Source organism: Anguilla rostrata, chromosome 8 (assembly GCF_018555375.3).
Source record: "Anguilla rostrata isolate EN2019 chromosome 8, ASM1855537v3, whole genome shotgun sequence".
NCBI lineage: Eukaryota > Metazoa > Chordata > Actinopteri > Anguilliformes > Anguillidae > Anguilla > Anguilla rostrata.
Genome location: NC_057940.1, coordinates 1,365,358 through 1,388,920, shown reverse-complemented (window position 1 = coordinate 1,388,920; position 23,563 = coordinate 1,365,358). Strand labels below are relative to the sequence as shown.

General features: G+C 43.7%; 1 protein-coding gene and 1 long non-coding RNA gene across 4 annotated transcripts; both read right to left on the bottom strand.

Moving 5' to 3' along the window:
- Positions 1-48: 48 nt before the first annotated feature.
- LOC135260485 (epidermal retinol dehydrogenase 2-like) lies at positions 49-11,482 on the bottom strand. Of its 2 annotated transcripts, none has more exons than XM_064345731.1 (7): positions 11,141-11,482; positions 10,307-10,646; positions 8,780-8,911; positions 7,872-7,971; positions 7,489-7,633; positions 6,103-6,228; positions 49-1,457 (listed from the first exon to the last, which is right to left on the bottom strand). In XM_064345731.1, the coding sequence occupies exons 2-7, from the start codon at positions 10,625-10,627 to the stop codon at positions 1,361-1,363; spliced, it is 921 nt and encodes a 306-aa protein (XP_064201801.1). In that variant the 5' UTR covers positions 10,628-10,646; positions 11,141-11,482; the 3' UTR covers positions 49-1,360. The 2 variants fall into 2 exon arrangements, with proteins under 2 accessions (XP_064201801.1, XP_064201802.1); XM_064345732.1 differs by lacking the exon at positions 49-1,457 and adding an exon at positions 4,198-4,548.
- Positions 11,483-14,218: 2,736 nt separating this feature from the next.
- On the bottom strand, positions 14,219-20,232 carry LOC135260488 (uncharacterized). Of its 2 annotated transcripts, none has more exons than XR_010331592.1 (2): positions 18,743-20,232; positions 14,219-15,709 (listed from the first exon to the last, which is right to left on the bottom strand). It is a non-coding gene; the product is annotated as an uncharacterized LOC135260488 (long non-coding RNA). The 2 variants fall into 2 exon arrangements; XR_010331593.1 differs by having other exon boundaries at positions 18,750-20,232.
- Between the last annotated feature and the right edge of the window lie 3,331 nt (positions 20,233-23,563).

The window sequence follows — 23,563 nt, the reverse complement described above, 5'->3', positions numbered from 1 at the left end:
TTTTGTACAAACCATATCATTGAAAACCAACTAATTCATTCAAATAACCAATTTTATTTTTTCCGTTTTGGACAAAACAAGCATACACACAAACGAGTACAACGTACAACCTTTTCCATTATTTTTCTTCATAAAAGCATAAATGGACATTTGTTGAGGCTGTAATCAGTAATGAATTATTTCGTTAAAACTACTTCTTTTTTTAAAAAGTCAACCAGTGATCAACTTGCTGGACTGTTTTTTTCCGCCCAGTGTGAAAAACTGTAAACCTTCAAGATTCAAAAGCAAACCAATTCTGAATCGTCTTCACATTGTTAGTCAGTATGCCACGATAGACACTTCAGTCACTTAACTACAGTCATTCCACTTACAGTGGGCCATTACATAGATCACTTCTCAGAACAGACAGTGGCAATAACAGCACAGTCACCACCTTGACCCCCTCTAACCACCGTGTAACACAAGAGGCACTGCGGAAACAAATCAAGTGTGGAAAAACTTTCATTCTTCATCGTTTTGTTTTGTTTGTTTTTTTTCCACCCCCAAACGTTCTGAAGCAGAATGACATTCCATGTGCAAGTGCTGGTGTATGGAGACGATGCTGAAATAGACCTGGCCATAAATGCAAACAATAAAAGAAAATGTGTTTGAACTTTAAAGGATAAGAAAGCATTTTAACTTTGGAACAGAATTGAAATATATTAATGACCGTCTACCATATACAAACACTTGTTGGATAGAATGTCACTCTCCTCCAAAACATGTGTGGTTTTTAAAAATCCCATAATATTAACAAACATTATTAACTACATGTTTAAACAGAAGGCGAGTAAATCCATGTGTGTGAGTGACTGACACCACAGATATTAGGGTTTCGATTCATTAAAAAAGTTCCCCTTGTGTCGGTACCTTAGCTAAGGAGGAATGCAATCAAAATAATCATTTTAAGAAGTCACACACAAAGACTCCCCACCAAACAAAAAAAAAAAACAAATGCTGTGATATTAAACTTATTTGATTTAGTTGACATTAAAAAAAAAAACTTTTTTTGCGTGAAAAATGCCTAGTTATACGACAGAAAGACTTGGTAGGACTATTGGTCATTTGGGGACCTTGTTTCTTATGTTTCTAGTCTACAATGACCAAAAGAACACAAAATAAACTGATAAATAAAGTCACACCACAACAAAATGAATTTCCTAAAATTCAAACATTTCTACCTTCTATTACAACCACTGTATTATGACATTACTTCTAGAGGTAGACTTGTATGATCTACATTTAAAATCAGGCACGCATATTTAAATTTGCAACGTGACGCGACGATTCGCGATCCCCGTAGCAGATCTTTTTTCGCGGCTTACTGGTCCTTCTTCGCTCGTCCTTTGAAGGCGTCCATGAAATTGCACGCGCCGAAGTAAACGCCCAGCATGACGTTTAATTTTGCCGGCACAATGCTGTGGAGAGAACACCGTAGAGTGAGTGCAGGGCAACGATCGCTTTGACTGTTCTCGGGCGGAACACTTGCCAGTGTAGTCATGGAAACACGTAGCCACAGCAACACAAACTACCGCCGGTTTGTGCGCTGCTCAAGCACCATAGAAACTAGCAAAACATGCGATTCCTTCCACCATTGTTTCAACAGTCAATGGTTCTACCAGTAAAGCAAGGACAAAGACTGTTGGCTGAACAGCTACTTGCAGGATACTGTAGACGTTTATACACCATTTCCAGGGGAACAGGATTTCAGAGACCTTGACCTTTGACCACTAAAATCTAATCAGTTCATCCTTGAGTCGAAGTGGACGTTTGTGCCAAATTTGAAGAAATTCCCTCAAAGAGTTCCGGAGATATCGCGTTCACGAGAATCAGGACGGACGGACGGACGGACAACCCGAAAACATGACACCCCGATGGCAGTGCAGTCGCGGAGGCATAAAAAAGCAGTTAAGGAGGATGCATTCAGACATCAGCACAGTGCACAGCCTGAAGAAAGAGCAGCTCTGCCCAGGCCTGATTCGGCAGCAGTGTGGGATGAAAGCACTGAACAAAAAGGGCGGAATTTGCATTTACAATAAAGACCATTCTGGGTTTCAAAGCCAGATGCACACACTCAATCAGGGCCATATACTTGCTTATCAAATCACCACCCACACACAACGGACACGTGTATTATCTGAAGATTGGCGTGGTCTCCAAAGAGAAAACGTACCCCCAGCACAAACTGAATTAAGGATCCTCCACATGTATACTAGAAAACGCAGGCGCAGTGAATCGTTTGATGAAGGTGCCGACAATGAAATTTATTTATGCCAAGAAATGATCTTAAAGGATATTAACACCTTTGTTGAGGGGGAAAAAGAAACGGCATTACCGTTTCAAATGGCAATGTCGCGTATAGTTTTTATTACTCTATATACAAGATAAACAGCGATGAGCAAAGAGTGTAAATGTAACCCAGATTTACAGCTCTGGAAAGCTCATGCAAGTCTGTGTGCCAGTGGTTACGGAAAAGGGCGTAGAAGAGGGCTGATCCATTTCAGGACTTTGCAAAAAATTAAATAAAAATAAATGATAAAAACAAAACTCACGCCAGTGCAATAAAAAAAGGGAACCACCATTGCTTACAGCAGTTGGCAAAACTACACCATTGAGTACTAGTCTGAACAAAAAAAAAAAAAAAAAAAAACCAGGACTGGACTTGTGCAGTAGGTTATAAAAAATACCCAAAGGATGCAACGGCATAGAGCACTAATTCTGTGATGAAAGGAATCCGCTTATTGAGCAGCTGAACCCGTTAGAGTAGCGACTGCACACCGCTCAACAGGGAGCCCAGGCTCTGGACACTCATAGCAGATGGTCACAGAACCCAGAACACTTCAGTCACTGCACCTCTGACACTGAGGACGCTGCTGCTGCGGAAGGGACCATCGCCGTGGCAACCCAGTTTCGTCCGTCAGCGATGGCACCGTATCGAGTGATAGTGAAGTTGGAAAGTTGGATAGTGAAGTGAATCATTGTATATTTAATAAATTAGAAACTATACTAACTTAAATTAAGATCCACAAAATGGTTTGTTGAAGTCCGTTTTGCCTATAGATAATTTTAAACTACCGAGCTGCCATGCCTCTTATTTCTAACTGGTTTACCCCACCTCCCAGGCACCCACCTCCCCTCTGGCCCAGACAGGGCTGGTTTTGCAGTTTTGAGTTGATTGCACCATGTGACTGAGACATGGTCTCATAAAAACGAATGTCGACTCGACTTTGCAGCCACTTTGTTAGTTTATAGATCTCGTTAAAAATACCATTATGGGCTGGGTGCCTCATTCTGTCTTTATAACCACTTGTGAAATGGCTGAAACTGCTACAAACGCTAATTAAAACTGCCATTGTTAATTTTTTACCCTTTGACAAATGTTTCTCCTAGGGTGCCCTGCACCCTCTTAATCCAAGGCTCGAAAATTGAATCCACATCTGATCAACTCTGTGTGCAAAATAAAAATAAAAAATAAAAAAAAAGTAAAAACATGGTGATTTCAGAATGAAAGTATAACAGCCACAGATGTTGTGGCTGCTTCACCGGTAAATCACTTCTGACAGTGAAACAAAGGGACTCTACAGTCTGCACTCAGAGCAAAGGCAGGCAGGACTGGCCTGAACTCTGAAACAGGCCGGGACCCGTGGAAACAGGCCAGTTCCCATGGAAACAGGCCAGTTCCTACAGCTAGTATTTCACCAGCTCCAACACGTGCCTTTCAGATGCTGCTTGTGTCACACGGACATGCAGTTAGAGGTAGACGGAGAAAAATAAATTTTGTCGTCCATTTATTGTTTTTGCTGTAGAAAAGCTTGACCAGCTCTCTGGAGTAAAACTCCCTCCAGAACACACCTCCCATCAGCTCCCGAGAGCTCTGGAGATCTGACCGTCTGCGTTTCCGATGCTAGCGTTTGGGTGATTGGGTGCGTATCCATGCGCTGTAAACCAATCAAAGACCACAACACAGCTGGTCCTGCTCTTCATCACTATGGATGTCACAGACAGAAAGACACCAGAATCTTGCTTATATTGTGGTAAACGTAAGCTAGATGGGGAAAAATGTATTCAAAATAACTGCAGTAATCTTACGATCGGTCTCTCTACCCTGTCGATCAGTGTCAAGTGATACAACTTTACAATTCACCAGCAAGACAGTGACAGAGAGGCAACTCAAATTTATTTGCAAAACATACAAAACATTATTAATCCCTCCCCCCATCAAGTTCACAACACACCCTAGTGCAACCCAACCACCAGCAAAATGTGTCATGCTGTTCAAAATCACAGAGTCTGCAGACACAGCTGCTCTAGCAGAGAAACGGACAGGCACATGCAGAGTAAGAGTCTCTCGCTCAGACACGCGCTTCCTGTGGCAGTGCCCGCGCTCAGCCAGTATGAGGTCATCAGTCCATTTCCATAGCGACTCAGTGCTGCTTGTCACTGTCAGCTAGGCTCTCAAACGCACCCAGGTAATTTCCCACCAGCACCCCCTGCCTCCAATCCAAGGTACTACAGGAACAGAACCAGCTCAGAGTTAGCTGTACGCACTGTAGCTCTCCGCATTCTACAAATCAATTAATTTTATTTTTTTAAAATTTTATTTCTTGCACTATGCTCCCAATTGCTCCTCCACACATCTGTTCCCTACAACCCCAACTGCCTGTTTCCACGACAACAGACCTGCTGACTCGAGCTCCAAATCAGAGCTGTGAACAGAGGTGGTAAATTTAGGATTAGAAAGCAAGTCCTCCCCAGTATTTTGTTCCGGTCACCCGGATTCGCTAAATTAGCGCAATTCTTCAGCCAGGATGTAGAACTAATTAAACAAAATCAGCTCAGCTGATTCATGGGTGGCAGAAACACCTGGCAGGACTTTTAATTTGACCCCCAGGCTTTCCACTTCCAGCCATGCACTCAACCGTCAGATTCTGGCTGTTACAAGAAGCGCCTTTCCTCCTCAGTCCCCCACCCCCCATGACCCCAAGGTGAGATGGCGGGGGGGGGGGGGGGTGTTAATGGGGTTCAAACGCAGAGCACGTGAGGACAAGCAGAGGCTGACTGCAGGATCAGCCACAGGATGTGCAGAACGCTTAACTCATCTGGATAATGCTGCCAAAACATTTGCATTTTCCCCCCCTCTCATCTCTGGTTACAAACAAACACAGTACAACTCCTGCATTGTCAAATAGCCCCCTGGTTAGGCTCACTGCATTACCAAAAGTATCTGGACACACCTTGGTCTGGACACACCCCCCCCCATGATTTGGGCTAGGTCCCTTAATTCCAGCGAAGGACAACCTTAATGCTATAGCATACAATTACATTCTAGAAGATTCTGTGCTTTCCCAGTAGTTTCTTGTATCAGCATGACAATTCCCCATGCACACAGCAAGGTCCATATACAAATGGTTGTCGAGAACAGTGTGGAAGAACTTGACTGACCCGCACAGAGCCCTGACCTCAACCCCATCCAACACCTTTGGGATCAGTTGGAAAGCCAACTGTGAGCCAGGCCTAATCGTCCAATCAGTGCTCGACCTCACTAATGCTCTTCTGGCTGAACAGAAGCAAATCTCTGCAGCAATGCCCCAACATCTAGTATAAAGCCTTCCCAGAAGAGTGGAGGTTCTTATAGCAGCAAAGGGTGGACCAACTCCATATTAATGCCCATAATTTTGTAGGATGTCAGGTGTCCACATACACTACACGGTCAAAAGTATCTTGCTCATGAGTGTAACTGCAGTGCACATACAGCACAGGGGCGGTTTTGGGCAGGTGCAGGATACGGTCCAGGCACTCGGTGGCTGTTGTGTCCGATCCCTCAAACTGCTGTAGTCCTCCACCCCCCCCCCTCCTTTGGGAGGGCCCAAGCACACCACAGACCCCCTCTGGAGGGCTGCTATTGGTCACTCGACCAGTATACTGGCCAACACTGTTCCAAAGTCCCAAACGCTTAACCTCCTGTGGCACTATACCAAGCTGAACTTACTTCACTTTGACCTTTGACAGGGTTTCACAGCAAAGATGAAAGGTGTAGGTTAAGAAAAGAGAATAAAAACTCACTTTTTCAAGCACATCAGGAAGTAGAGGCTTCTGGGGAGGAGGAGGTAGGCCTGGTTGGTCAGAACGGCATCCACAATCCTCTTCGCTACGTAGTCCGGGTCCAGGATGGGAAGCACATTGGGCCACCTGGACAGCAAGAGGGAAACGAGGACAGACCGTGAGTGCCAACAGCTCCCCCTGGTGGAGGATCTGCAGCTGGCGAAATGAGTGTTACAAGCCAGATCCACAAAGCTGCTTTTCATCACATGTCCATCCATGAGAAAGAAAAGAAAAGGGGGAAAAGAAAAAACAAAAAGCCAAAGACGAGGTGCAAGCCTGGAACAGTATCTGCTCAGAGGACGACGTTCAGAGTCAGCAACCCGTAACAAAAAGGTGTTCAGCTGAACTGGGCATAGACCACTCAGCTAAACAGCGTGTGGAAATGGGAGGGGGAAGGGAGGGAGGGAGGGAGGGAGGGAGGAAGAAAAAAAAAAAAAAAAAATAACACAATTGGGGGGGGGAAAGAAAAAGGCCATAATTGGAGAAGCAAAATAATTGGGGAAAGCAAACACATACACGCTTCAGGAACAGCTGAGAGTAGTTCTGCCCGCTTTTAGTTCCTACAACCCGGTGGAAAGGGGGGCTCCTGAAATTCCTGTGCCCTGACCTCCTCCCACCCCTACATGCCCCAGAGGAATTCAGAAACCCAAAATACCCGCCCCCCCCAATCACATGATCTTATCCCGAGCCAGTCCTCTTTCCCCTAACAAAGGACCCCCACCACTCACCGCAGCGTCTCCAAAGGTCGAGCCCTCGGGGGTCGCTGCCTCACACGAGGGCAAAACCGCATTCCCCCCCCCCCCCACCCCAGCTCCTCCACACCCGCCCAGGGACCAACCCAAAAACGGCGGCGGTGTGAAATTAGATCGACCCAGCGAGAGCGGGGCTCGTCTCTCACAATCTGCTTCCACCGGAAGGTGCCAGACAGACAGACTGCTAGGAGCGCTGAGGATGCGCATCTGCAGACACGGTGACTCTTCAGCTTTTATAAAAGGAGTTTGAAGTCACCATCGTACTTTCAGCAGGCTCTCTAATACAGAGTGCCTGGGAAAACTGAAAGGGTTAAAGAAAGAGACATTCCGAGTCTTCAGCATCACAACAGAGAGCAGCAGTCAGGACACAAACCCACAACAAAGGCGAGCACCCTGGTGCCAGAGGGAGGCTGAGGACATACCGCTTCCTGGAGAGAATGGGTTTGAGGACATAATGAAATGCATCAGCTAGGGCTAGCACAGCTCTGGACAAACGCTCAGAGTCCAGGGTCAGGCCAGCGAAGACGCAGGGCACGCCGCAGTTTTCAGCCAGTCATAAAACAGGCTGAATACCAGTTCGTTACAGTTCACTTACTTAGTCCTGCAGCCGTCGAACATGCCCGTGTTCACGAAGTACGGGCAGACGATGGTGGTCTTAACCCCGTCCTTTCCAGTGGACAAGAGCTCCAGAGCCACAGACTCCGCAAATCCAATGGCTGCAAACTTACTGGCACAGTAATCTGAGGAGAGAGAGAGAGAAGCATCGAGTAAACAGGCCAGGCTCCAGTGTGGTGCACTTCCAGAGAGAGACAGAGAGAGGGAGGGAGACCAATAGAGAGACAGTGTGAGAGAGAGAGAGATCTACACAAAGCGATGGACACACTTGTATAAACAGGGTGTGCATGCGTTTGTGTGTGTGTGTGTGTGTGTGTGAGCACAACCCAAAGCGCGGAAGAGGACTGGCGCAGGTGTGGTTACCTGCGAGCCCCTTGACGCCGATGAGCCCGGCGGAGCTGGCGATGCTGATCAGGTGGCCGTGGTTGTTCGCAATCATGGTGGGAAGGAAGGCCTTGTATGTCTGGGGGGGGGGGGGGGAGATAATAAATTCAGCTCGATCTCAGTCAGGTGGCAACGGCATCAGAAACGGGTGCAAATGACCAGAGGCAACGGGTACACAAGGAGGGGCAGGCGCTCGAACAACCAGGCCGAGACGCTGCCAGACACTGCGGTCTATGCATAAAATAAGAGCAACACGCGCTCGCAGGGAAACACACTCAGGGCAACTGCCATTTGGCAGTTTGTTTTGTTTTTTTTAAACCTACATTGAAAATTCTCATAAAGCTTCATGTACGGGCAGTGTTTTGTACCTCAAGAACTAAAAGTTCATTCAAAACCCCACATGAATAAATCATAATGACAGGCTGGTAACAGGTAGGCTCGGTTCCCGAGAATTCCTGTTTTTTGTTTTTGTTTTGTTTCGTGAAAATGGGTTTTTGTGCACCTCTAACACCACGTTTATTTCAGGATTAAGAGTGATATTTGAGCCCTGCTTTTCCATAACCAAATACCATCAGACCTAACAAGGCCATGGCAGCAAATCATCATGCTCTCAATAACAAAGATCCTAACAAGCAAATATTACATATTTTATTACATCCACACAAGACCCCAGAAACTCAACAATCCAAAGGGCGGTGCAGAGGATGGGTAACTGGGCTGGTAAGTGTGAAAATCTCCTGTTAGGTACCACTGCTAAACCTCGGAGTGTGTGGCACCCAGGCTAAAGAATGTAAAATAATGTATGATGTTGTAACAAACATGCATATGATCAATTTGTGTTCCACACACATTTCCAAAACCCGTGGGGTAAGAATCCTGGGACTTACCCAGAAATGGGACATGGTGTTCACTTCTATGGTTTTCTCAATGAGAGAATCCGGAGCGTCCAAGAACTTCCTGCCGGTCACGATGCCAGCGTTGTTAATGAGAATGCTCACGTCCCCGACGTCCTGCTTCACCTAAAACCAAACGAGCAGAGTAGGGAGTTAAACATGGCCAGTGGCGAAAACCATTAAACCAAAACCCAATCTCTGCGAGTGCCAAACCCGTTTCACCAAAAACCAAGCAGGGAGAGCCAGTTCAAATCCAGCCAAATGAAAAAAATTCACCAACGTCAAAGTAAAAATTTTGCTACCAATCTAACTTGGAGCCAACATTTTACAGCAAAAATACCATTCCCATACACATGTAAATCATGCCAGTGTAAAATTCCACTATTCCAGTCTATTCAGAAGAAATAAAAATAAGACAAAAACAGAAAACCCCAACAGTGCTTGCTGAATAGCTATCAGAAAGGCCTGGGGCAAGGTCAGGAGTCAGGTTGCAGGCCGGGGAGTGCTCTGTTGATATTGCCCTGGTTCAGTGAAGGGTGTTCCCAAGGACAACGCTGGCAAAACAAGCCAGAGCTTCCTTCACATCACAGGCCTTTCAAAATGCCAATAACCCCTCTTCATCCATGCACCTCGACCGGTTTCAACAGCTTAAAACACGCTTTTAGGGTTCATGTGAAATCGATGTAGTGTTCCAGGACACCCGTGTGAGCCTGCATATACACACACACACTTTATTTCCCTGGCCTCCAGTATCTGTCTGTAGGTGGTACGACATCATATCACTCAACCGATTCAAAGAGAAATCCTGACTGTCAATCAAAGTGAAATACAGACATGGAAGCTGCTTTGGCCACTTAAGTTTTGGCCAAACGCACTCCAGAAACTCCCTTTACCGCCAGGAAAGTCATCTTTACAGGAAACCAGCCATGGCCACCATTTTCACTCACGGCCTCTATGCATGCTGTGGTGGGACTCTCACAAGTCCTGCTGATGCACACCCAAGCTGTAGCATCTGCTTTGCACAGGCAGTGTTTGTACATTTTACTGAAAAACCCCCATGTATTTTTTTTTAAATCCCTGACGTCTAGGGATAAATCGCTGAGCCAGACAACCCTGAGCCTTCCTCAAACCCAAAATAGACGGAACGAGCCTGCAGGCATCAACATGAACCACTGCGTTCTGCAGCGGAGGGCTGCTTTTCTGATTGGTTCAAGGTAGTCTGTGACTAGCTGCTCCCTGTGGCTCCACCCTTCACTGGAGCTAACGAAACATCACTCACCATTACTTTCCAGCAGTCATAGTGCACACTTAAAAACTATTTAACACGCTGAACTAAATGTGAAGTTGGTGCATGTATTAAGTATTAGGTGTATTTAACACATACATGTATATTTAGTGTGAATATAGTGAATGGATCAAGAAGAACAATGCATCACAATTCAAAATCCACCTCTCCCGCAGCAACCGATGCTTCCGTCGCACCTGGGGAGAGTTGAGGCAGGTGACAAATCACGTCGTTACCTGATCGGCCACTCTGTACACCTCCGCCTTGTCGCTGCAATCGCACAGGTATGTGTGGACTCTGGCGGCCCCCTTTTCCCTCGCGAGACGGGCGGTCTCTTTGTTGCCCTCTTGGTTAATGTCCCACAGGACTAACGACACCCCCAGCCCGGCAAATTCCAGCGCCAACAGCCGCCCGATGCCGCTGCCCGCGCCCGTGATCAGCACCACTTCGCCGGTCACGTTCTTCCGCCTCGCGCGGACGAAGAACCTGAAGCACGCCTCCAGTATGAAGTAGACTGAAAGGTACACGAGCTGCAGCGTCTCCAGGAAGAAGTTCATTTTTGCGGACCAGAAAGACCTGAAAGATGGTTTCATAATTAAACAGACAGGAATCACGAGTAACTCAACAGATGCCTTCAGACCAGCTGGGCTAGCCTAATAAACGTCGCTAAATAGGCCTGTATGTAAATTCTGTCAGTCTTGATACGCAGTAAAAAACAAACGACCTGGCGTTGTGTTTAAAGGTTGCGCATGACTACTGAATGATGCGTTCCTTAGGCATATCAAATTACTTTACAACCTTAAATGCGTTATAAAGACCCATTTAATATAACCGTATGGCTAAAATGTATGGGCTACGATATTAGCATTTATTTTATTATTTTTTTTTTTTTACAAAAGTACTGCGCAACTCGGCGGATTCCAGAATGAAATACCTGTTGCTTTATTATTTTTGCCATGTAATCATGTTATCCTAGTTGGATATTACGGAAGAACGTTTTTTGAGATACAGATTCACCACAGCGATACTGTTTTACACTTGAGAGCTCATGTGGGGGAAAAAAAACTTACCACAACAAGGTTAGGCTGAGTCTTTGATACGTGTTTAATCGTCCTTCCGAAACGCACGTTGCATCCAGCGAATTCAGCTAAAACGTATCGATGTATTGTATCGGTGCACGCCGGATCAAAGTTTTAAAGGTTTAAAGCAAGTTCAGTCGTCCTAAAACATCACTTTTCCAGCTTAGCGTAGACCACGGACAAGGCGAAGCCGCTGTGCATTTATCTAAAATAACATACGTTTTCACTATAAACGCAACCGGGTTTTCCTCGCTGTGTTCCTATCGCCGGCAAAGCAAATCTGGACGCGTATTTCCAGACGAGCACCACCACTTACTATAATAGTGTTTAACCACAGAGCTAAATAAGAACTCCAGTCCAATCGCCATGCGTCAATTCGCGCAATGCATTGTGGACTGCGTCAAGGACGTCGCTATAGGTTATCCCATCAATCTTCAGTTTCATGCACCGACCGGCTTCAGGTTATGTCAATTTATGAAAGTTTTTGTGAGTTTGCGCAGTGGAAAGAAAATACGTTCCAAATTGATTTTTTATTTAATAATGTCTATACGCTCATGACTTCACTGAGCCCAATTGTTGGATTAGGCTACTTGTATATCTCGATGGCGGTAAATCCGGTGTACGTTTCAGCGCTATATGGATACCTGCAATGACGTTGCCTCTGCAACAAGCACACCGTTCTCTTACGTTCGAACGTTTCGTCTGCTGAATAAATTCACTCTGAAAGTTTTGAACATTTCTAAATCCCCTGGAGCAAGAGCGGTGGTTATAAACTCCGTCAGTTGATAGCAGTGTGATAAAACGTGATTATCCGTAGTTTGCTGGGTGCGTACAATTGCCTGCCATACAGTCCTTATACCGGCAACTTGCTGCATTCAAATATAATGTTATGTCCCGGTCCGTTTCTGTTTAAAAATGTTTACGTTCTGATTTGGTGCTTTTAATTATGCTCCGTGTAATCCCAGATTATCAGCGAAATGGGTGTGGTAGATGCTACCAAAATGAGTCACATACAACTCACACACACACACTGGTATTACTGTAGCTGAGATTTTTTGTCAAGTTATCCCAGCATTATATAAATTTAGCTATCGACTGCTTTCCTCCCCTGGATGTTGCCTGTGTGAATCAGGCCTTCTGCCCAGTCTATTTTTGCACTGTAGGCATGCAGTATTATATTTGTATTATATTTGTAATATAATGCATTTTCATGGCTGTTAAATTGGGATGGCAGGTATGCCATCCCGCCAAGTTACGCCTTGGCGGGGGCATGCCCCCATACCTATACAGCACCGAGAGTTTGGCACTTTTCAGGGTTCCCCACAGAAATAACCACAACAGCCACAGACACTCAGCCCTTAAAAACATTAAATTCTGTACATTCTGACCCCATTTCAACAAACAGAACTCATAAACAACTTCACATGTCCACACAATAAAGCCCCAAACTAAGGGGATTTTGCGTTTTCTCCTTCTTCTTCTCTTTCTTCTTCTCATTCTTATTTTTCCTGCCGCCTTTCCCACTAACAACATGTCTCCCCATTGGACATTTCACTGACACCAGCCAAATCTTCACCTACACGACCCAATCAAAAACGCGCATACACACGCAAAATACCGATACCTTTCTACTCTGAAACATTTGCAGGGTAAATAGCTAGTCCGCCTGTGGCCTAGTGGGCAAGGTTACAGTCTCGAGAACACGGGGTCGTAGGTTCAAGCCCAGCTTGGAACACGTTTCTTTAACCTGCTTCAACCCTCACTAATAATTGTCTACTACTTATCAATTATTGCTTTTGCACCATATCTACCTGCCGTTCACCGTTCAGTTATTAACCAGCTACAATATTGCTAAGCCATATGGATTCAACGGGAGCTAATCTGTGTTTACTGGCCTGTGATCTTTAAAACCACGGCAGGTTTGCTAATGATATTTCACGCATTGCATAGCTATGGCATGGTGCTGCACTAACGAAGTCACAGACTGGTAAACCTCCGGTTTAAGGCTTGAATCACGACTCGCCCTCAGGCAGACCATTTCCTCTTTTATACAAACGTTTTCTTACGGTTATATTTCCTTTACCAAAACTCACTCACGGCCACCCATATGCATTTCATGACGGCAAATGTATTCCTTTTATTAAAAGTTACACCAGTTCACCGCTGTGCCATTTCTACGAACTATATTTCTTCACTTGGCTACCGTACAAAACCTTCTTATCAGCAAACGCCACGTTTGTACATTCATGTTACCTCGCCCTGTTTTCTATCTAGCCACATAGGCTACAAACAACTACGTATGTATGTTCTGCAACTCCGCAGTCTAAACAGCTAGTCTGCCCGTGGCCTAGTGGGCAAGGTTACAGTCTTGGGAACATGGGGTCTTCGGTTAAAACCCAGCTAGGAACACGTTTCCTTAACCTGCTTCGACCCTCACAAATTATTGTCTACTACTTATCAATTATTGCTTTTGCACCATATCTACCCGCCGTTCACCGTTCAGTTATTAACCGGCTACAATATTGCTAAGCCATATGCATTATGACTTACCGTCTGTACGTTCAGTTATTAACCGGCTACAATATTGCTAAGCCATATGGATTCAACGGGAGCTCTTCTGTGCTTACTGGCCTGTGTTCTTTTTTAAAACCACCGGCAGGTTTGCTAATGATATTTCACTCACTGCATAGCTACGGCATGGTGCTGCACTAACGAAGTCACGGGCTGGTAAACCTCCGGTTGAAAGCTTGAATCCCGACTCGCCCTCAGGCAGATCATTTCCTCTTTTACACTAACATTTTCTTACGCTTACATTTGCTTTACCAAAACTCACTCACGGCCACCCATATGCATTTCATGACGCAAATGTATTCCTTTTATTAAAAAGTTACACCAGTTCACCACTGTGCCATTTCCACTAACTATATTTCTTCACTTGGCTACCGTACAAAACCTTCATATCAGCAAACGCCACGTTTTGTCGTGTCTAGGAAACGACAGAGTTCCACGCCAATCGCCAATCTGTAGAAAACAATTTCAGGAGGGAAAAGACACAACAGCAGCAAGCTCTTCAGAAAGTTTAGACTTTATTGCACAGGTGCACAAAGCCGGATCAATTCAGGGGAATTGAACCTCGATTGTCAGTTTTGCATACATTTTATACACAATTTGTGCCCACAACCCCCCTTTAACACATTTCTAAAAATATCAGCCATCTGGTCTTTTCTGGCACAGTAAGGAGTTTCACTTTCCTGTTCGTGGGTTAACTTGACCTTTTTGGCATAAAGATGATTTTCGGTCCTTATGATGTTCTTAATGTATCAGTAATTATTCTTATCATAGTGGACAGGTGCCCCAACTGAACTGATTTTTAGTTCTATTGATGTCTTTAATTAGTCTATTGATGTTCTTAATTAATCTTCATCAGTGGACAGGTACCCCAATTTTCCCTTACTTTGTACTTTCCCACTTACGCATACGCCACGTCATTGCTGTCTGTATTTTTCCAATTTTCCCTTACTCTGTACTTTTCACTATGCATACACGTCATTACTTTCTGTATTTTTCCATTATACATACAAGTTCACAGAGTTATAGCCTCCTGTACCTTTTTTACTTTATTCAGGTTACACATGGATCACTGTAAAGTATTACTTTTCTAGCATATCTAGTTGGCACTAATTTTCTGCTGAGTAAGTATGGTTTTTTTAAGCCTTCTGCGTTTGCCTTTTTTCTACAGTGGATACTGTGGTTTCTTGCGTTTCCATAAGCTTTGCTGCAACTACTGATATAGAGTTACTGGATTACATATTGATTATATTAGTATATAGTTATACATGTGATATATGAGTGTATATAATTTTTATCATGAAGCATTGAGAGTTTGGAGGAAACAGTCTGATCAACATTGACAGGAATACCCTTTAACAAAAAAACTTTAACATGTGACGTCATCACACTCATGGGGAGTCTCAAAATTCTCCTACATTCCCCCCTTTCGGGGTCAAACCTCATGGCCCCGAAAAACACCCCTCGCTGTATTCTTATTCTCAGCGTCAGTCAGTGTCGGGTGTGCACTACCCCATGTATATTATGTTGGGTGCCTGCGCATCCCCTGCTGCCATAGCAGCATCCAAATGTATCAGATTCCTCAATGTAACGTTGTTCCCATGGTTCCTCCAACACTCTCTCTAGTCGCAAAAAATTGATTATACATATCAAAGCTGTATATATTATTCTAAATGACCCAACAAAGTTATTAAACACAATTTCTTAACACGTTGATTCGTAGCACGATGTGTTGCTGCAGTCCTCATAGGTGGTAGGTTCCTGGTATATCTTCCAATCCAGAGTACGCGGTCTGCGCGTCACTCCACTGGAAAGCCGGCCTGCGATTCTCGCACTGGACCCGTAGGGGCACTGTTGGTGCTGTTGCTCCCTGGGCTGGTGTCAGCGCCCGCAGTCCCTCCGCTCTCCCCGTCTTCTGAGAGCAGAGCTGCAGCTTCTTCCTGGACACCTTGTGTCCCCCCTTTGCCCCCCTTATGCACTGTTCTTTTGTATCTGGACATAGTAATAGAGTCATCAACATAGTTGCTAGACACCCACCTTTTGAGATTTCTCTTCCCACGGTAGCCACACTTGGTCTTTTACTTGTGCTTAATATCCCCTATTACGGCCTCTAATTTTGCTTCTTTTGCGCCTATTTTTATTAATGCCGGTTTTGTGGTCGGGCTTAACATTGTTTTCCCAGAGAACCCTACTGTTTGAATAACTTCTCCCGACAGTGGCAGATGTAAAGCATATTCTTTCTTAATGCATGTACATGTTGCTCCAGTATCTATCATCATAGGGACAATTTTTTCTCCGATTTGTACATTTATTATAGGCTCTTGTTCTGGCCCGTTTGTTATCATTACATGCTGCCCTACTCTGCCTGGGTTCTCTGGGCACCCCTATTGGGCACCTTGGTAATTTACAGGTTCCATACTCTGATATGGGGGCCTAGCCTGGGGAGGTGGGGCCAAGTTGGGGTAACCCTGCGATTGCTGAGGCTGATTAGGTACCCAGGTCCCCTGGTTACCTGGGTACATCCCTTGGGTGTTTGGACACCATCTTTTTATGTGCCCCTCCTGACCACATCCATAGCAAAATATGGGGCCCTGTCTCTGTTGATTAGGAAAACTCTGTTGGTTCCAATTTCTATTTTGCATGTTGTTATTCTGATTCAACTGCCCCTTCCACTGATTATTTTGACCACCATTCCCTGGCCCTCCCCCCTTTGATACCCACCCGGTTGGGTGCCCCCCCTTTCATATTACCTTGCATGGCCACTGGGTGAGGGATGCCGGAGAAGTCGTAGACCACCGTCGGCTGGGGCACCATCCGGCTGCTCCATGGTTCAGGCGGGGGGTGGCTTCGAAGTTAAAGAATTCATTGTCCATATACTGTATTTTCACAGATGCCACTTTTCCGCCTCTTTTCTTTGCTCTCAGCTCCGTTATTTCTCTCGCCTTTTTTCTTTGGCTCTCAGCTCCTCCAGCTGCAACTGCAGTAGCTTCCTTTGAATGTCTTTTGTTTGATCTTCCAGCTTTTTCCCTTCTTTCCGCTGCCTGTCCACAGCGTGCACCACGTGATCCACAAACTCTCTGTGTGTCATGGTGTTCAGTCCCACCACCTCATCGAGGCGGCGCCCCACTTCCGGTGACATCCCCTCCTGGATGGCTTTGCGGAAGAGGGTGGTCATTATGGGATCTGCCCGTACGTCCCTTTTAGTTAACAATCTCCACCTGCGCAACTGCATGTGGATGTATGTCGCCGGTGGTTCATTGTCTTTTAACAGCGGTCCCGTTAAGTTCGTATGTCCGTCGTGTGGGATACAGGGCTCGCAGAGCAGTCCAAACAACCCCACGCACGTTATCAAACGGCCCACCGTCCACTGCTGGAGACTGCGCATGGTTTCTGTCAAAGCCAGCCTGCTCAAATATGTCCAGCATTGTTTCCATCCCCACAACCTTTCCCAGGAGAGCCTTCAGGTCCCCCACAGCCAGGATCCGGCCTGTCGTCTCCTCCTCCAGCACCCTGATCCAGTGGCTTGCTCCATTCTGCAAATCAGGGAGATTGGTTATTACATTATGCATATCTTGGGTGGACCAGGGAATGTATCGGGGTACACCCCCTTCCTTAATCAACAATGGTGCTATAGTATTGGGTATACTAGCATTATGGCTATATCCTTCTGCTGCTGGGTTACGCCGGGTTGGCGGTCTCTCTCTTCTGTTTTGATATCGCCCAGCTAAATCTCCTCCCACCTGTGCAGGCCCCTCTTCCCCCGTCTGACTCTTCTGCCTCGCTATTGTTTGTCTGGCATTCCTCATTGTCGCTCGCCTCACTTTTTTCTGCTGGGGAGAATTCCTCCTCCCCTTCATTGTTTTCTAATTCATACTCTGCTTGGGGGATTTGCTTTTACTTGTAGTGCCTTTTGTTAAACTTGTCTTATGTTTATCTCGGAATCTGTTCTCTTGGTAATTTTTTTCTTCAGCTCTTCCCACTTGTTATACGGGAGCTTTTCCCATTTAAAATTTCCCCACCCCGCAGTTTTGCATTTTTTATGTGTTTCCCCGTCCCTTTTTGGCCCCACCTGTTCAGGCTTTTGGCATATTTTAGACGTTTGCTGTTTTTTCTCAGTGTCTCTTATCTCCTTTGCCTTTTATTAACGCTATGGTATTCATCATACTGGTTATATTTTTCTTTAACAGCTCTTCTAACTCCTCCACTTCCTTGTATTCTCTCCTTAGCTCTGTTACCCTTTTTTCTATTTTTCCCTTTTCTTCCTCGAGCCGCGCTCTCTCTATCTCGAGCTGTTCCTCACTTTCCTCATGTTCTACCCACCCTTGTATCTGAACCTGTCCTTTTACTACTGGACACACTGTTACTGCAGATGTTACCGGGCCTATTGGGTACACGCCCTTCTCTTTTATTTCCGCATGTCCTGATGACTGCGGGGTATACGGAGGGGGGGTCATTTCTTCACTGCGACCCCCACTCATTCCTACATATTTTTCTAGGGAAGCGGACCTAAACCATCCTAAAATTCTTTTTTCCTGTTCTCTTTTTCGCTTTCTTTTTTCTGACTTGTCTCCTGTTCTATAATTTGCTATTACCCCTCCCATCTGATCGCATATTTCTACATCAAACGTGCCCTCTTTAGGCCATTTTGTCGCCATTCTTTTAGTCCTTTTTTTCCATTTTCCTGATATATGTTCTATCTCCTTTTTACATTCAGGATATTTTCCCGTGATTATTTCAACCGGCGTTTTCTCTCCTTTTTCCATTATTTTATGGTTATTTTAATACTTTTATCCTATTTCCCTATTTGAAGATTTTATTATATATTTAACCTTTATTTTCCCCTTTTTTATACTTTCTACACACTTCACGGTTTTTTTACTTATTTTCCTTTATAGTTGCACCTACACATAAATCACAATTTTTTCCCCTTAATACAACGTTAGTTCTGCGCAAGCACAAGCATCTAATCTAAGCATAAACACAGTTGAACAATATTTTACCTTACCAACAATACTTTTTTCTTACTTTATACCTCAGAGGACAGTGTTTTTCCTAAACACGCGTTTACCAGAGCTATTGCAGGTGGCCTTTCTTGGGTTTCTCTCCTCCCAAGTCTCTGGCACCTCTTTTTTTAAAACAACAGCAACAGTGTAAACCTTCAGCAGCAAAAATATATTCAAATATTATTCCTAGTTACAGCACATTTTGCAACAAAACAACAGCAACAGTGAAAACCAGCACATTTTGCAACAAACAACAGCAACAGCGAAAACCTTCAGCAGCCACAATGCATTTAAACACTTATCCTAGTTTCAGCACATTTTGCAACACACAAACATATATTGTCCTGTTCTTATACCGCACTCAATTCACTCACGGTTCGTAGCGCACGTTTCTGAAGAGCTCGCTGCTTTTCTTTCACTCAATTTTCGGTGTTAGTGTCCGGGTTGGTTTTACGAAAGGATGGTACCTTTTTCGTATCCCGGACGAGCCCCCAAATGTCGTGTCTAGGAAACGACAGAGTTCCACGCCAATCGCCAATCTGTAGAAAACAATTTCAGGAGGGAAAAGACACAACAGCAGCAAGCTCTTCAGAAAGTTTAGACTTTATTGCACAGGTGCACAAAGCCGGATCAATTCAGGGGAATTGAACCTCGATTGTCAGTTTTGCATACATTTTATACACAATTTGTGCCCACAACCCCCCTTTAACACATTTCTAAAAATATCAGCCATCTGGTCTTTTCTGGCACAGTAAGGAGTTTCACTTTCCTGTTCGTGGGTTAACTTGACCTTTTTGGCATAAAGATGATTTTCGGTCCTTATGATGTTCTTAATGTATCAGTAATTATTCTTATCATAGTGGACAGGTGCCCCAACTGAACTGATTTTTAGTTCTATTGATGTCTTTAATTAGTCTATTGATGTTCTTAATTAATCTTCATCAGTGGACAGGTACCCCAATTTTCCCTTACTTTGTACTTTCCCACTTACGCATACGCCACGTCATTGCTGTCTGTATTTTTCCAATTTTCCCTTACTCTGTACTTTTTCACTATGCATACACGTCATTACTTTCTGTATTTTTCCATTATACATACAAGTTCACAGAGTTATAGCCTCCTGTACCTTTTTTACTTTATTCAGGTTACACATGGATCACTGTAAAGTATTACTTTTCTAGCATATCTAGTTGGCACTAATTTTCTGCTGAGTAAGTATGGTTTTTTTAAGCCTTCTGCGTTTGCCTTTTTTCTACAGTGGATACTGTGGTTTCTTGCGTTTCCATAAGCTTTGCTGCAACTACTGATATAGAGTTACTGGATTACATATTGATTATATTAGTATATAGTTATACATGTGATATATGAGTGTATATAATTTTTATCATGAAGCATTGAGAGTTTGGAGGAAACAGTCTGATCAACATTGACAGGAATACCCTTTAACAAAAAAACTTTAACATGTGACGTCATCACACTCATGGGGAGTCTCAAAATTCTCCTACAGTTTCTACATTCATGTTACCTCGCCCTGTTCTCTATCTAGCCACATAGGCTACAAACAATTACTACGTCTGTACGTTCTGCAACTCCGCATTAAAACATTACATCTAAAATCATGATTCACTCATAAGTATAACTACTAGCACTGAACATGAGAAAAACACATTTGTGCGATAGATTGCACACGTTATTTAACCCTCCACTTCAACAACGAACATTAAATACAGACTGTTATATGTACCGTTTGATAAGGAAACTAAGCTCGCTCATGGTCACTTCATTTACTTCGCACTATAGTCTGTGATCATGTCAACCTTCACCTACATGCCCATTCTGCTAAAAAAAAAAACATGTTGTTTCAACTACGCAATTTCATCATTTCGCCTAATTTATCTCACACTTGTTATTTTCTCATATGCAAAGCCTGCTGGGACATATGCGTCTGCTCCTATTCTCCACTATCAACTTTTCCGGTTCTAGCTTAACAAAACAGCAAAGAGGATTCCTGCCTGCAGATAAGCCTATCAAAATGCCTTATAAACCTTACAAACACTAAAAGTGCATCTTCACGAAATAACAGACAACGGAGCAGGACAGAAGGGTACACAAGTTGCGACCTAGGCAGCTCTAATTCTACGGGCTTGCTGATTCTTTTGTCAATCAAGGCTCGTTGGATGCCCGTCAAATCCGTGAGTAGCCTACATAGCTACACCCTGCCATATTTAACCTTTTCTGATGCGTTTACAATTACGCCACCGCACCATTTGTCACAGCCACTGTTTTACATATATAGCAAACCGAAACTGCTAAACGTACACGCTCTTCAGACTGTACAAATTCACACAATGATAGCCATAATTCACAACCGTTTCTTACAGGGTCACTTCGCATTTCTCACTCTCGTAATAAAACGCTTTGCAAAAAGAAATGATATCTCATAAAAAACACGTTTTCAACGTACAAAAATGCCAAGTTACTCAAAAGTATTGATATCAAAATGACGCCAAGTTACGGTACTACAAACAATATAGGCTATCTTGCCTCACCGAAATTTAATAACATGTATTCCAAAGCAATGCTACCCAGTATTTCCTCAATTCTTTAAAGTCACTTGGCCCTGTGTTTTGTAACCTTACCATATTACAATGTCATGCAAACGTTGTGTCAGATCAAAGTGTCAAATATTTCGTATTGCCTCATTGAACACATGGAAATTCATGTAGAAAACTGCTGGTCAGTCACTACAGGAAGCATATTTCTCCAGAAAACATATGTTTATACTTGCTTCTGAACTGAATTTGACTAAATGTACAAGTGATTGTATATTTGCAACATACAATAAATACATGTAAAATACATATTGTACATACATACATAGAGAACTTCTTTATCCCCATGGGGACATTTCTCTCGCAGCATGTTACATTCACATTTACGAACAGACATTTATACCAAGAAACATACAATCATTCACACAACAGAAAGGCTGGCCACCAAAATACATACATACCAATACAAATTGGACATATAGATGCCTTTTCAATCAATCATGACTGTGAGAAAGCCATCCACACATATGTTTGGCCTGTCCATGTACTGCACACTTATATACACACAGGGCCAAGTGACTTTAAAGAATTGAGGAAATACTGGGTAGCATTGCTTTGGAATACATGTTATTAAATTTCGGTGAGGCAAGATAGCCTATATTGTTTGTAGTACCGTAACTTGGCGTCATTTTGATATCAATACTTTTGAGTAACTTGGCATTTTTGTACGTTGAAAACGTGTTTTTTATGAGATTTAGATGACACTGATACACAGTATGTATATGAAGATTAATCATACATAACCAGAGTATAAAACTATTTCCATTGACCTTTGAGTAGGGATTTTTAAATCAATGTGAGTGTCCCCAGTAATAAAGTTCAGATAAGTCCTTATGTTTTATTTTTTTTATCTTGTGAGAAACCGCTCTGACGCACCAAACGGCTGAGGTATCGGAGTGGTGAAGGAGCGCGTGGGTAATGTAGTCTTACCTGGTGCTACTGGAACGGGATTCGTTTAATGATATCTGAATTATCTGACTCCAAAATAGCGTTTTAACCTTTCCTCTGTGCTAATGGTTATGCATAGACAGAGGAGACTGCTTTCTGCCAGTAGTGTGTCTCTGTACGGATCGCTGTCTGTCTTGGTAGACACAAACGTGTCTTTGGCATGTGTAGCCTGCATAGATACAGTTATGTACCCTGCTGTGACACTAGTGTACAGGCGAGTGACTATGGGGTGCACATATACTGAGTTGCTTTAAACAGTCCACACTGACTTGCACTATTTTTGTGTGAACTCACATATACTATACTTTGAAATATATTTCAAATTTCAGTTTGTTACGATGGTAAATAGCAAGCAGCCAGCAATTTGTAGATGCAACTAACCAACTGTTAAACCAAACGGTTGTTAAAAATCATTTAATACCTTACAGGATGAATGGCACTGTCAAATTAATCAGCCTGTAATGGATCATATTACCATAGAATATCCCAACCGATGGACTTTTCAAAATCATTTTTTCATTTTCTTAAAAGTATTCTCTCCCCTCGTGGAATAAATGACTGTTAAAACACACTGTAAGCGACTGCCAGCAATCTCGCCATTCAGCCATTGCTGCTGAGGCAATCGGGCGCCATCGGTAGTTTCTTTCAAACTGAGATAATGGCGTAATTTTAAGTAGGTAATTACTGTCGCAGATAAGGGCTAGCCAGCAATTAGGGGACTGCAGAGACGTGTGGATGGCATACCTACACTTACGACAAACACATTCAGCTGTGCAATTAAAACCAATTTATTAGTGATCTGTACAGCTAGTCCATAAGATCTTACAGCTGAAATTTACTGGAAAGGAAAACAGAGCATTTAACTAATAATACAATGAGTGTCTTATTTAAAATATGAACCAAAATCTGACTGGTACATTACAGTAGTGAAAAGAAGATTAGGATCTCATGAAACAAAAACAAAAAAACTGTTACAATGATGGGCTACAATGATGTCAGGGACTCACTGGTTTGAACCATTAAGTTAATTGTGGAGAGCAAACCCTTTTGATTGGTTCCAGCGTGTCAGTGATTGACGGGTCTTTGTAGCTCCACCCAGTATGGGGGAGGGGTTTGCATGCAATGGTTCGCTCCCCTGGTTACTTTATTGATGCTAGCCACGCCAAGTACAGACGATGAGCACCTGGTTACATCATATTCCAAAGCAGCGCTAGGAATCATGGGATTTCGGCAGTGGGAGGCTCCTTGATTGGACCACAGCTAAACACAGTCAACAGTTACCG

Excerpts from the sequence above, each read along its gene's own strand:
- LOC135260485 (XM_064345731.1), bottom strand. The coding sequence starts at position 10,627 with ATGAACTTCTTCCTGGAGACGCTGCAGCTCGTGTACCTTTCAGTCTAC. Across the intron at positions 8,912-10,306 it reads TGTACAGAGTGGCCGATCAG|GTGAAGCAGGACGTCGGGGA; the intron begins GTAACGACGTGA and ends GTTTGGTTTTAG. Across the intron at positions 7,634-7,871 it reads CGGCGTCAAGGGGCTCGCAG|ATTACTGTGCCAGTAAGTTT; the intron begins GTAACCACACCT and ends CTCTCTCCTCAG.